This window comes from Sorex araneus, chromosome 9 (genome assembly GCF_027595985.1).
Source record: "Sorex araneus isolate mSorAra2 chromosome 9, mSorAra2.pri, whole genome shotgun sequence".
NCBI lineage: Eukaryota > Metazoa > Chordata > Mammalia > Eulipotyphla > Soricidae > Sorex > Sorex araneus.
Genome location: NC_073310.1, coordinates 11,268,689 through 11,283,701, shown reverse-complemented (window position 1 = coordinate 11,283,701; position 15,013 = coordinate 11,268,689). Strand labels below are relative to the sequence as shown.

The following is a 15,013-nucleotide window of genomic DNA, read 5'->3' as shown; positions in this document are numbered from 1 at the left end:
AAAGTTGGGTTGGGGGCAGATGCTGGGTGCTTTAGTGGTGGAAAATGTGCGCTGGTAGAAGGATCGGTGTTTGGTCATTATTTGACCAAAACTCAAACATTAAAGCATTGTAACTGTATCTCACAGTGACTCAATAAAAAAGAAATCATCAGCCTTTTTGGCGCTGCTGCGGATCGAGCATGATGGAAGAGCCCAAAAGAGCGCCCTTGGACTCGAAGCAGCCCACTGAACTAATTCTGGCACGGGAACGGAGACCCCACGGTGGGCTGCGACAGTGGAAACCGGGCATTCCCCAAGTCTTTTAACCTCTCTCTTTCAACCCCTTCCTCCTGAGAACAGCACAGGGTCCACGGCTTTGTGAGCACAAAATGGAGACGCCGAGCCAGCTCTCTCTAGGTTTCTCCATCTTCTGAGCACCATAAAAGGGTAAAAGTTTGTAGTGATGTTATTTCCGGTTGTACTTTCCCTGGACTTTATACAGAAACCCAAAACCGCGCGGCCGCAAAAGCGGCCGCACAACCTAATGTCATCTAAGCATCAGCAGTATGTAATGGTTCCTTTTTAACGGGTCGGACTTTTATGGGAGATCCTAACAAGAATAGTAAGTCTTTTGCTGAAATATTGAAGGCAATCAAAGTGGTAGCCATCTCTCTAGACTGAACTAAGCCATATCCCCACGCCGGCTGAGAAGAAATATCCTTCTTTCTCGGGAAGAAACGCGGTGTGGCGTCAACCATAGTGTGATGTCCATTAAGCAAACGCAGACCTGGTGGCGTGGGAATGGGATATAAAGGGGAAAATTATGTACATGGAACAGCAGGACGCTGGTGGAATCTCGAGGCCAGAGCCGATACCAGCGCAATACCTTTGGTTCTAGAAACTCCTTGCAGACACTCTACTAGACTATCAACTAAACCAGGGCCCCACGCCGGCTGATGACGGGAAATAACCATCTTTTTCGGTTCTTTTCCCTTTGTCAGGCAGCGTGGCGATTACTAAACAGGCGTGAACTCGGTGGCGCGGGGCAAGGGGGGAAAAAAGAAAAGTTATGTAACAAACAGCGGGACTTAATATCTCTATGTTCTAAGCAATGGAGAACTATCAAATGCTTCCTTGGCAATAGGACTGTCTTTTTCTTTTTGGGGGGAAACCCCAGCAACAATAGTGAGTTATGTGTTGAAACATGGAATGTAATCGAGATAAAGCGTAAACGAAGTGAAACTTATCACTTTCAAGGGCTGGGACTGGGGAGGTGGGAGGGAGCGGCAGGTACACTGAGGTGGTTGGTGATGGAATATGGGCACTGGTGAAGGGAAGGGTGTTTGAGTATTGTATAACTGACATAATCCTGAGAACTATGTAACCCTCCACATGGTGATTCAATAAAATTTAACATAAAAAAAAGAAATCATCATCATCATCATCATTCCAAATTTCTCAAGCAGTGTCAATAACATCTCCATTCGTCCTAGCCATGCTGAGGCACCTCTCCACACGTTCAGATGAGCCTCACGCATGAAGGAACCGGCAGAGGAACCAAGGTGTGTGGGACCCCGGGCTGAGACCTCCAAGCCTACTCAGATCAGGACTGGGCCTCTTCTGCTCAGATTCCCCATCTTTCAGTAGCTAAGAGGTCACACTCATGGACTGCCCCCGGGCCATGTAATCCCACCAATGGCCAACATCCAGAGACTATAAAACCAAGCTCTTGGAAGACATCTTGTGGCCTCGTTCTCCCCCTGGGAGAACCTGGCAAGATACGGAGAGTTTCCTGCCCACATGGGAGAGCCTCGCAAACTCCCCATGGCATATTCAGATGCCAAAACCAGTAACAATGATGGTGTCATTCCCCTGATCCTCAAAGAGCCTCCAGTGCTGCACCATTGGAAAGGACAAGTAAAGAGAGGCTTCTACAATAAAAAAAAATAATAATATAAAATCCTCTAAAGGGGCCAGAGAGATAGTATAGCGGTTAGGAACTTTGCTTTGATCCCTGCTTTGACCCCTGCAAGTGCAAGGGGTTCCCCCATGCACCACCAGGGATCACTCAAAAGCACAGAGCCAGGAATAGCCCCCCATGTTCATCCCCAATACCTTTGCCCCTCTGTCCAAATGAGGTTGGACCAAAATGTGGTCAGTAACCTAAAGCGGAATCCACCCAGTGCTTCTCCTTCATCAATCAGATGTTGAGTCCTGGACAGCAGGCCCACGAGCAAGGTGCAGTAGTCCAGTAAGAGGAGGGGAAACTTGAGCCGGTGTCATGGAATAGCAAGGAGGACATTTGCGTTGCACGCAGCTGACCCGGATTCAATCCCCAGCATCCATAGGGTTCCCCAAGCACCTCCAAATGTCATTCCTGAGTGCAGAACCAGGAGCAACCCCAGAGTATCACTGGGTGTGACCCAAAAAGCCAAAAAAAAAAAAAAAACAAGAGGAAAGTAAACTTCTAAACAGAAACGACCTCAGAAGAAGAGAGATCCAAGCTGCCCCCAGTCAGAACCCCATTCCAATGACACACAGCCTTCCGGGACGGCTGGCATGAGACAAAGCTGCATCCAGGAATCTAAATGAGGCCAGAAGTTAATGTCAGTTCATCCACACCACAATCCTGCTTCTACCAGGATGCCTAATGCCTCCTAAGGAGTAAGTCCTGAGCACAGCCAGCTGTGGCCCAAAATTTAACCCCAAAAGTTCTCCAACATCCCCTCTGCTCAATCAAGCCCCATCCCCTCCAGCTCACCTCCCCCCTGCATCTTTCCACTGCAGTCATATTGCAGCCCCACCAGCGCGGCTGCCCCTGGGCCATGCGTCCCTCTTCTCTCCGGAGCCTCTTCTCTCTGATGTGCTCTTGGCTCCGTCCCCGCCTCCTTCCGAGCTTGGCACACCCGCCTCCATTCCAGGCCTCTCTGTGTCTCCTCACCTGAGACCCCACAGCATGTGTGTGAGCACGGGATGCTTCTAGCCCTGGTGTCCTCTCCTGCTTAGCACACCGCCTCATCATCTTCACTCCAACTGCCCTTGTCTTGACTGTCCGCAACTACCATGAGAATCTTGGCCAGTTCCCTGTTCCCCTGCCGTGTCCCAGCGCCCCTCTGGCACATGGACTCACCCCACACTGAGCTGCTGAATATTGAAGGCGCAGGTACCCGGAGACTCCACCCCTGCCGACCCATCCAGTAATGGGGTCCCTGGCACACACCAGGGCCACTCGTTTATCTCAGCTTCTCCTCCTGGCCATGTCCCTTCCTCCTCACCATACCCCCAGCTCGAAAAAACGCTTGCATGCCACTCACCACCAGATTAGCTACTTCCCACACTGCCACCGTGATCTAGTCACCGGTCTTCTCACCTGTGACTGGACCTTCCCGTCTGCACCTCTCCCCCATCCAGCAAATGGAACATGCGGGCAGAACGCTTCGAGCTCAGGGCTGGCCAGGATGAAAAGTAAAACAAGGCTCTAGATGCTGACCACCACTCATACCTTCCATCCTGGCCTGGGGTGCCAGTCTGAGTCTGGTGAACACACTAGACCACCCAGCTGCTGACCCTGAGACTAACGCTGATGGTATGAGACAGCTCCGAACAGAATGGCCCCAAGTGGTGTCGAGCCAGCATTGAAATTCTGCCCTCGGAGCTAGAGGGAAAAGGAGAGGGGTTGAGGTTCTCGCCTGGCACGCTGTGGGCCCTGGTTCAATCCTGGCACAGCATAAAGTCCCCGAAGCACCACCAGAGTCACTTCTCCCCTATAATAGACTCAAAAGCAAGGCCCAGAGCGAGGGCCTGTGACTCCACGGGGAAAAGGGCGACCTTGTATCCTAAGTCTTTGCTCCACTTCCCACAAGGAAAAGATAAAAGGCAAAATAGTTGACCGAGAGCAGCAGCCAATGGGGAATCATGTTGTTCGGACTATAACCCTCCCCCACCATCACCAAAACTAAAAATCTCCCGAGTCCACACTCAAAAGGTTCACATTGTAACAAGGGATGAAGCCATTTCTAGAATATTCCTTCCTCGGTGCCAGATCTTATTGTTGGGGAAAAAGAGGGAAGGACAGAAACGCTGAGTCCAGGGGAGGAGGTGGGTGGAGAGGGCCTGGGAGGGAGGGGCAGAGGCCGACCCCGCCTTGGGAGCACACCCTGCCAGCAGAACTGGGTCACAGGGCAGAAAGGGCTGGAAGTACCCCACCCTGTGACTGCCCTTCAATTGGCCAGGACGGCACTGAGTTCCCAGCACCCCATGAACACCCCCCCACCTGACCTCAGTGTTCTCATCTGCACTTACGGGCTACTACTAATTCTCCCAGGACCCACCCACACACGTTGTGTGAAGATCGACTTCTGTTGCACGTTGTTGGGTCCAGGTCACAGGTTCCACGTGGTGAGTGCTGGTTCCAGGGTGCATTCGAAACCGTGAGCCGGGGCTCCCCACTGCCCCAGTCAGCTGTCACCTGGGCAGGGAGGAAGAGGGAGGAGAAGAAAGAAGTGAGTCTTTGTTCTCCCGGGGGTCAGAAAGACTAAAAATTTCAAAACACTAAAAAGAAAATTTCAATATACTCTACTTCAGGCTCTCTCTGTTCAAGATGGTGTGGGGGGGGATGATTTGACACAAGTGCGTGGGGGGCAACAGGTAGTTAGGATAGAGAAGCGTACAGTGATGATAATAGTTAGAAATGGTCACTCTGGACAAGAACTGAATGTTGTAAAAGGAGGTAAAGGAATATTACTGATAACCTCTCAGTACCTGTATTGGAAACCATAATGCCCAAAGTGGGGGGGAGGGGGGGAGAGAGAGACAGAGAGAGAGAGAGAGGAGGAAGAGGAGATGGAGGAGGGAGAAAAGGAGGAGGAGAGGAGAAGAGAAGAAGAGTTTCAGTTTCCTGATACCTGTGTCAGAGAAGGTGTAGGAGAGGGAGGAGCCTCCTGCCAGGCTGGGGCTGGGAGAGACGGAAAAGGTTTGATCAAATCACAAGAGCATCCGGACAGCAACACAGAAAGAGGAAAGTGCAGCCCTGCAGGCTCAGTTTCAGTTTCCTAACTTCTGTGTCAGAGAGGGTGTAGGAGAGGGAGGAGCCTCCTGCCAGGCTGGGGCTGGGAGAGACTTAAAAGGTTTGGTCAGATACCAAGAGCATCGGTCGGAGATGGAGCCCCGGCAGGATCTGTACAACACTCTGCCAGAGGACCTCGGTGACTTTGTGGAGAAGAGCCTCGTGCCCGACGGGGAGTGGAAGAGGGAGGAGCAGGATGCCTGGCACCGATGTTCCACTTTCTTAATGGATCACTGCTTCCAGGATCAGCTGGTGGCAGGCCAAGAGGTCCGGGTGCTGAAGGTGATGAAGGTGAGTGACAACCCCGTGCTCCAATCCCAGCCCTGCTCCTTTGGGATGGGTGCCCTGGGGGGGTGGCAGGGAAGTGGTTCCCTCTCTTGGCCTTGGGGTCCTTCCTCCTCTTCAGCCTAAATATTGAGAAAAATTAAGTGTCCCAGAAGCGGGGAATGTGCTCTTAAACAGTGACTCTCCAAAGTAATGGAACGACAAGGATTGTCCTTTGGAATCCAGCCTCTGAGACACAGGTGGACTAGGCTCTCTACGTGCCTCCCAACTGCATGCTTCCTGTTTCTTGTTTCTTGTTGAACAAAACCTTCTTGGGGGCCAAGGAGACTCGAAGCGCTAGAGTCCATGCTTTGCATACTGGAACCTAGATTCTGATCCCTGAGTACCTACAGGGTAGCCTCCAGTCTCCCCCCAAAAAAGTAGACTGTATCCCCAGTCATAAATGTTATTTGCTATATTTTTCTTCAAAAACTGCACCATCATAAATTTATATTATGAATCCTATTAAGTTATCATAGGAACTTAATATTATAAGTGAATATAATATTATTATAATCTCAGAGAAATTATGTAGTGTCAGAGCGTACCCCCACAGTAAAATGGATTTTCAGAGATGGACCACGTAATTCAACACCCTGTCATAGCTTGGTTTCTCCTCGAAAGTGCTCAAACAAAATGACCCAAGAGGTGCTCAGAGATGCTGGGAATAATCCCGTAAAGTTTCAGCCAACCAGGCCAGAGGTTAAATGCAAGCATCCAAAGCAGCAGATGCTTTGATAGGGGTGCCGGGAATTACCTGCCCTGCCCCCCTCCACCTCTAGTGCAAGAGGCGTCGAGGATTAGTCTGGGGTTAGGAGCATGCCCCTGTATATCTCCCCAGCCCATGCAATTGGATGTATAGTATTGCAGCCTAAATTAAATGTGTCTTGACGATAAACTAGATTGTGGGGGCTGGAGTGATAGCACAGCGGGTAGGGCGTTTGCCTTGCACGCGGCCGACCCGGGTTCAAATCCCAGCATCCCATATGGTCCGCTGAGCACCGCCAGGGGTGGTTCCTGAGTGCAGAGCCAGGAGTAACCCCTGTGCATCGCCAGGTGTGACCCAAAAAGCAAAAAAAAAAAAAAAAAAAAAACAAATAAACTAGATTGTGTGCCTATTACTACAGTGAAAACCATTGAGCATGAAAGTACCCAGCCTCTCCCTGAGTTTGGCAAAGGCTGCATTGAAAAGAATCCCTTCATTTGGCCACCGGGCACTGCTGGGTGCGGTCCAGGTGATTCTTCAGCGACAATTTTTTTTTCTAGAAGAATCTTTCAAAGCGTCAGGGGTCTTCTTAGCAATCCAGGAGATTAGAAGCAGAAAAGTCAGAGACTCGAGGCCCTTCGGTTCCTTTAAGAGTCAACCTTGCCGTTCTAGGCTGGGCTCCCCAGGGCTGAAGTCCAGGGCTAAAGGGCAACTTCTGCTTCCTGCTCTACAGACACTTTGCTTTGGGGAGAGGCTTCGACCAGCTCACTGCTGGGGAATGCTGTGAGCTCAGGGCTAGGTAGGGCTGATGGGCCTGCGGAGACTACAGGATTGAACCCAGGACGCCTGCACGCAAAGCATGAACTCCAGACAACACTGCAGAGTAGTTTTTGCTTTGTTTCACTTTGGTTTGTTTGGAGAGAGCCACACCTAAGGTACTCAGGACTTAAGCCTAGCTCCGTGCTCAGGGGTCACTCCTGGTGGTACTTGGGGGACATATGAAGTGTCAGTGATGGAATTTGGGTCATGTGCATGGTCCCTTCTGCACTGTACGGGCATGGCAGCCTTTACTGCCACGTTAGATCATCCTTTGTTTTCAGAATCTCAAATCAAAAAAGAAAAGAGCTTCTTTTTGATGAGCATGATGAACATGTTCAAGATTATGCAGGAGTCTGAGGTCAAACTGCTTCGAGAGTTGTTTAGTGGTTTTGTTTTCTTTGGTGTGTGTGTGTTGGGGGTAAGGTGAGGGGGGGGAAATATTTGGTTTTTGCTGTGGTGGAGATCAAACCTAAAACCTCACAGTCTCTACCTCTGAGCTATATCTCAGCTCTGCTTTGTGATTTTATTTATTTATTTTGGGGGGCTAGCCCTGGCAGTGCTCCCAGATAGGTGCTCCTGAGTGGCCTTCCCCAGTGCTGGGGCCAGGGGCGCATATGGTGTAAGGGATGAATCCAGGCCTCCCATGTGAAAAGCAGGCCTGCTGGCCTTGTAAGCCAGCCTCCAACTTGCTTCAGGACATTTCTAATTCCACATTTAGGCACCAAAATATAGGAAATATTCCCAGATCACAAAATGACCGCGCACCAATAGCACTATTAGCATCTTACTCTACTACGATCAATCACACAGCGGGCTAGAGAAGTAGCACAACAGGTAGGGCATTTGCCTTGCACGTGGCTGGCCCAGGTTCGATTCCTTTGTCCCTCTTCCGGAGAGCCCAGCAAGCTACTGAGAGTATCCCGCCCTCCCAGCAGAACCTGGCAAGCTACCCGTGGCGTATTTGATATGCCATAAAAAGGAATAAGTCCCACAATGCAGACGTTACTGGTGCCCACTCGAGCAAATCAATGAGCAAGGGGATGACAGTGATATAGTGAGGAGGCCCCCCAAAGAGGGTCTGAAGAAAGTATCCCCTAGATCTAGACCTCTCTGCACTGGCTTTACCACTTCTTATTCCCCTAATTCTTTCCAAAAAAATTTATTTTTGCTTTTTGGGTAACACCAGCTATGCTCAGGGGTTACTCCTGGTTCCACGCTCAGGAATTACCCCTTATGGGGCTTGGGGGACTATAGGGCATACCAGGGATTGAACCCAGGTCAGTCGTGTGCAAGGCAAATGTCCTACCCACTGTACTACTGCTCCAAAATTTTAAATTTAGAATATTCATTGGTGCTTAGATACAAAAATGCATTGGTCTGGCCTGAGCTGCCCCCTAGAACATTCTATGGCAATGGAAGTGTTTGCATGATTAACATGTGTTTAGTTATCAGCACACACACAGAACATGGATGGCTGTCAAATGCATGATGCCGAGTGGGAATGCATGGACAATGTAACAGTCCACGGGGAGCCCAGAGCACTCGAGGGGAATGTCTGAGTGCAGAGCTGAGCTTTTCATATCTCAATCTATTTTAATCCTTTTAAAACCAAAAAGTCACGCATGGCGGTTGGATGAGGTGTGTGTTAGGCTGCCCTGGTGCAGGCGTGGATAATTGATGGTGTGTCAGAAGCAGATAGCTCTGATGGCCTCTGAGGAAAGGCTTAGGAACAGGGATGAATCCGAAGTTCTGCATCTCATTGATATGTTTGAGCAGCCTGCCCAGTGATTTATTTTTCTATTCAATGTAAAGAGGTGAAAACATCAGCTGGAACAATAGTACAGCAGGTAAGGCATTTGCCTTGCATGGGGACAACCCATATGGTACCTGGAGCCCTTCTAGGAGTGATTCCTGAGTCCAGAGCCAGGAATAAGCCCTGAACACCCATGGATGTGACTAAAAAGGCTCTCAGGAGTAAATTTTAATTAAAAAAAGAAAGTAAGTGGCCAGAGAGGTAGAACAGTAGATAAAACACTTGTCTTGAACGCAGCCAACCTAGGTTTGATGCCAGCATCCCATTTTTCCCTTCAGCACCACCAAGAGTAAAAATTTAAGTCCAGAGCCAGGAATAAACTCTTACTATCATCAGGTGTGCCCCCACCACACTCACAAAAAAAAAAAGATATGATTATAGGAACATCTTGATATTAAAGGCCATCGTGTCCAATGGACAACCAAGGCTCCTTTGGGAACGGGAGTCAACAGCCTTCCAGGGTGTCTCTGTCTTCAACCCCCCTCCCACCCAGTCTCAGAGCATCAGGCCTCAGGACAAATGAAGCTCCACATTGATGTGCTCCCTAGGGTGGCTCCTACGGAAAGGGGACAATGCTGAACCACACCTCCGACGTGGACTTGATCCTATTCCTGAGCTGTTTCTCCAGTTTCCAAGACCAAGCAGACCTCTGTAAGGACATCATCGACTTCATCGAGAAGAAAGTGGAACACTGCAGCCAGAGCTTGGGCTACAACCTCTCTGTGATTCCCCACTGGGGCAGGAGCCCCCGCTCCCTGGCCATCCAGGTCCAGGCCAAGAAGAACAGCGATGTCATCAAAGTGGACGTGCTCCCGGCTTTCGACGTTCTGGGTAAAGAGGACGAGGGGTCAGCTGCGCAGAGGCCGCTGGGGGAGGACATTCTTGCAAGCTGGCCTTAGGGAGCGCTGGCAGAGTGTAAATTGGGGGGCAGAGTCTGGGGTAGATAAAGTTTCTTCACTTTTCAGTGCAGGAGGATAGGTCTGGAAAGACCCCTTGATGATGAAGTCCTCCCGTAAATGCATGTGGCCATACATCAGTGTGAAACGTATACCAGATTTCGTGATCTTCTCTTCCCTGGGAAAACCCTAGGACCTTCCAGCACTTAGAAGAATCTAAAAGTCAGAACTACATCGGGAATCCTTTCTTTTTTCTTTTTTTTTTATTTATGCGGGTTTATCATTGACAATATGATGGATTTTTAGGGGTCTTTTTAACTGAATTCCCTTGAGATACTCAATTACAAAGTTGATCGTGATTCAGTCCTACAATGTACCAATGCCTGTTCCTTCACCAGTGTACATTTTCACCTCTGATGATTTCCGTGTCCCTCCCATCCCGCCCCTCGCTAGTCTGCCTCTATGGAAGACACAGGATCTTTCTCACTGTCTCATTCTCTCTCTCTCTCTCTTTCTATCATGTATATCACTTTACCTCCTTTCAGCACCCAGTTTTTGTCCCATTTCGAATTATCACTGCTATAGCAGTTCCTTCTCTGTCCTAACTGCCCTCCGCCCAACCACTTGTGGCAAACTTCCTCTCCTAGACAGGCCTACTGTCCCTCTTTTCACTTTGCGTATTATTCTCATACCATGTTTTTTTTAATATCCCACAAATGAGTGCAATCATTCTCTGTCTGTCCCTCTCCCTCTTCCTCTTTTAACTCAGCATGATACTCTCCACCTCCATCCACATATAAACAAATTTCATGACTTCACTTTTTCCTAACAGCTGCACAGTATTCCACTCTGTAGAGGTACCAGAGTTTCTATATCCATTCATCTGTTCGTGGGCACTGCGGTTGTTTCCAGATTCTGGTCGATTGTGTATAGTGCTGCAATAAACACAGGAGTGCAGATGACTTTTTGTAACTATGTTTTGGGGTCCTTGGGGCATATTCTCATGAGCAGTGTTGCTGGGTCATATGGAAGCTCACTGTCTAGTGTTTTGAGGAATGCCCATATTGTTTTCCAGAAAGGCTGGACCAGCTGACGTCCCCACCAGCAATGAATGAGAGTCTCTTTCTCCCCGCACCCACACCAGCGCTAGGGGTTCTTGTTCTTTCTGATGATGCCAGTCACTGTGGCATGAGGAATTTTTAGGGGTTAGTGTGTGACTATGTGACAGTGCCCCCCAGCACCCCAGAGCCCACTTGGCTCCTCCCTTTCTCCCTCCTGTTCCCCTTCTAGTTAATGAAATTGAATCTCTAGGTGGCTTTGTTGTTTCTTGCTGGTTTAGTTCACTCATCTAAATTCCAAATGTGAGTGAAACCGTTAGCCCATGGGCTCTCACTTCCATAGTTATTTCACATTCGCTTCATGGTCTCAAGTTCCATCTATTTTGTCAGCAGAGACAAAATTTCACCTTTTCCCCCCAATGGCACAGTAGTATTCCATTGTGTACAGACTCGATGGCTTCTCTGCTCAGCCATCTGTGGATGGGCCTCGGGGTAGAGTACATGCTTATCCTGTGGATCATGGCTCTGAACACAGGGAGCAGACACCCCATCCCATTAGTGTTTCCTCTCTTCAGATAAAGTCCTCAAGCTATTGCTGCAGCCCATGGATTTCCATTTAATTGTGTTGTGGGTTTTTTTACTCAGGTATTGTGTTGCTGTTTTTGTTTGTTTTCATTTATTTTTTCATTGAATCACAGTGAGATACACAGTTACAAAGATGTTCGTGATTGGATTTTGGCCATACAATGTTCCAACACCTTTCCCTTCATCACTGTATATTTCCCACCACTAATGTGCCCAGGTTCCCTTCGCACCTGCCTCTATAGCACTCTCTCTCTCTCTTTCTCTCTCTGTCTCTCTCTCTCTCTCTCTCTCTCTCTCTCTCTCTCTCTCTGTCTCCAGATTTGGGCTTCAAAACCTGCTAATTGCCCTTGGGAAAGAAATCAAACACCTCCAACTGTACTAATCTGTTCAATGGGATCACAATATCAGATTGGACCCTAGAAAACTGACAATACTGGACCCGATTTGGACACATCTGGGTGATTCCTTAAGGTTCCGTGGAATTTCGCCTATTTCTTAGGACCATCCTGAATATCTCACGAGCCCAGGGCTCAAGAGTAACCCAAGAATAATGTTTCGTCGTAAGACAGAAAAATTAATGCAAGAATGAATGTTTTGTGGATTACCGTGGGACGCTGGTGTCTTCACGCCAAAGGGTGGGTGTTCCTGACCAGGTGCTCTCCTCACAGGAAATGCCTCCCCAGACTCTAAGCTGCCACAGGAAATCTATGAAGACTTAATAACCTGCGGAGGCTCCCCTGGAGAGTTCTCCTCCTGCTTCACGGTCTTGCATCGACACTTCGTGAAAAGTCGCCCCGTAAAGGTCAAGAACCTCCTGCGGCTGGTGAAACACTGGTGGTACCTGCAGGTGCAGTCAGGGGACTGGCTGGGGATCCAGGCTGGGGCCTGAGCTGGGGGGCTGGGCTGGGGGCTGAGCTGAGGACTAGATTAGTGGGACGGATTGGGGGTCCCAGGCTGGGGGTCCAGGTTGGGGGCCGAGCTGAGGGGCTGGGCTGTGGATCCGGCTGGGGGAAAAAAGAGGCAGAACTATCTGGGGTTTGGGGGGGCCACACTTGGCTACGCTCAAGGCTTACTCTTGACTCTGCACTCAGGGATCAACCCTGGCAGGGCTCAAGGGACCATAAAGGATGTGGGGATCAAACCCAGGCTGACCATGTGCAAGACACGAGACTTAACAACTGGACTGTGTCTCTGGCCCCACCCATCCACTTTTTTGTTTGTTTAACATTGGCTACCCCCACATTGGGCTCAGGGGCTGGGGAAATTCCTAGAGATACTCAGTCCGGCCTGAGATGGGCCACTCACACACACACACACACACACACACACACACACAGCGTTAGGGTTAAACTCAATGCCTCGACACTGAAGGCAGATATTTGCTGTGAACCTGGACTCCCAGCCCTGCATTCCTCCTTTATGAAATCTTGCTGGGCCAGGGGATGCGTACAGCCAGGTGCCACACCGCCTGGCCTGCCTCAAAGGTGCTGGGTGGTGGGTGACATGACACCGGGACCTGGAATAGAGAGGTCTGGAGAGATCAAATTCCCTGGGTAATAATCTATCACGGCTCCCCCAACGCACCCCTGCCCTCTCTCTCCTCCTCACCAGCATCAGAAACACAAACATGCAAAAGTGGCCTTGCCTCCCAAATACGCCCTGGAGCTGCTGACCATCTACGCCTGGGAAACAGGCACCAATGAAAGTGAGAATTTCGACCTGGCCGAAGGCTTTAGAGCAGTGATGGAGCTTGTCCAAGATTACAATGATATCTGCATCTACTGGACCAAGTACTATAACTTCCAAAATGAGGCTGTCAGAATCTTTATCAAAAAACAGCTGAAGGAAGAAAGGTATGTTCCCAGGACTGCTTGGAGATGCAAGGAACAGAACAACCCACACGTTTCCAATGCTTGTCTTGAGATGTTGTGATTGACAATGCTGTCAGGGGTACACACAGAATCCCAACACTGCAGCCGTCACAGCGTACCACCTCCCCCCACCCAAAGATGCTAATGCCCCCTCCCTCTCAACCTCAGCCTTCCCACAACTCAAATTATCTCTCCTGGGACTCCTGACTGCTGTGTATCTTTATGTCCCATCTTTGAGAGACATCATCCTGTATCTGCCCCCTTTCCTTATGACTAACTTCCCTCAACACGAGATCCACTGGTTCCACCTATATTGCTGCAAATTACATGAGTTTGTCCTTTCCTGGAACTGCATAGCGTTTCCTCTATACCACCACTTCTCGATCCATGTATCCTATTGAGGCATTTGGGTGGTTTTCATATCTCAGCCACTGTGCAAAGTGTGGCAATTAACACAGGTTTGTATACATCCCTCAAAATAAATGTTTTGTGTGGTGGGAATGACGCCAAGAAGAGACATCAATGGGTCATAGGATAGTTCCATTCCTGTTTTTTAAAAAGATCTCCATGTTGATTGCCATGGAGGCTGAGTCACACAACATTCCCACTAACATTGAATGAAAGAAAATCCAACACATTTTAAAACAAAGGGATATGTCTTAGTTTTGTCACCAAAAAGGAAAAAACTATAGGACGATAAACAAGCCTTCAGGTCTGACTTGGTCCATGCATTTGCTATCATCAAATCCGATTCTATGACTCTATGTCTTGCCACTCTGAATTCAGGCTGATGTCTTCTTTTTTTTTAATTATTATTTTATTGAATCACCATGACAAAAGTTACAAAGCTTTCTGGTTTAAATCTGAGTCGTATAATGATCAAACCCCCATCCCTTCACCAGTGCACCTGTTCCCCCACCAGGAACCCCAATATACACTTCTCCCACACACCCCACCTGAGTGGCTAATGATCTTCACTTTATTCTCTCTATACTTTGAATACATTCAATATTTCAACAGAGAACACACTATTATTATTTGTATTTTCCCCGCAACAATCAAACCTGCTGAAAAGGCATCCTTTGATAATTTGTTTTCCATTACTGAAAATGAAGATTATATGAGCTCATGCGGCCGCAACAGCGGCCACACAGTTTTGGATTTCTGTTATTTTAGCTCAGTTCACAGTCTAGATGCATTTCTATAAGAAGCCACTGGGTGCCAAAAGGGTTAGTAGACCTCCCGGATCACAGTCTTTAAGAAGCAGAGGGGCCGTGTGGTGTATGGCTGCTCTGGATCTCTCTGGAGATCTGGGCAGAGAGCGTGCTGGTAATACTCCCATCCCATAATCTCTTGCGCGCCACCTCACTGCAAGCTCATACCTGTGAGTTCTAGAAGATGGCGGACGCTACGTGGGCGCTGCTGCTGGAACTCAGGCTGATTTCTTTGCAAATCCCCCAGTCCAAGGAGGGCGTTTGGGTCCAGTATTCTAGCATAACGTCAAGGTACCACACTGACAGGGCCAGGTAAAGTGACCCCGCCAGTCATCAACCCAGGTATCAGCTCCCAGGAGCCCGTCCTGCTTGGTGACTCCCACATGGAGTGGGGGTTGAGAGCCAGAGGCCAGAGTTCCAAGGGTGATGGAATTCTGCTTCCCCTTCTCTCTGCCAGGCCCGTGATCTTGGACCCTGCAGATCCCACCAACAATCTGGCGAGAGGAAAGAGATGGGATGTGATGGCCAAAGAGGCTGCCTACACCCTGCAACAGGCCTGCTGCAGCACCGTGGACCCGTGGCCAGTGCAAGTATGGGCTCCCTGGAGATGTCCACCCCTGGGCAGCCCTTCCCCCTTAAAGATGGCCAGGCCTCAGTGTTTTCCTCTGTAAAATGGGTAGACA

General features: G+C 49.3%; 1 protein-coding gene across 1 annotated transcript in view; it reads left to right on the top strand.

Moving 5' to 3' along the window:
- Positions 1-5,137: 5,137 nt before the first annotated feature.
- Positions 5,138-15,013, top strand: part of LOC129407014 (uncharacterized) — a 32,012-nt gene continuing 22,136 nt past the window's right edge. Inside the window, exons 1-5 of the mRNA XM_055147102.1 lie at positions 5,138-5,335; positions 9,255-9,537; positions 11,914-12,092; positions 12,857-13,098; positions 14,788-14,920. Coding sequence (XP_055003077.1) covers positions 5,138-5,335; positions 9,255-9,537; positions 11,914-12,092; positions 12,857-13,098; positions 14,788-14,920 — 1,035 coding nt within the window. The remainder of the gene's footprint in view (positions 5,336-9,254; positions 9,538-11,913; positions 12,093-12,856; positions 13,099-14,787; positions 14,921-15,013) is intronic.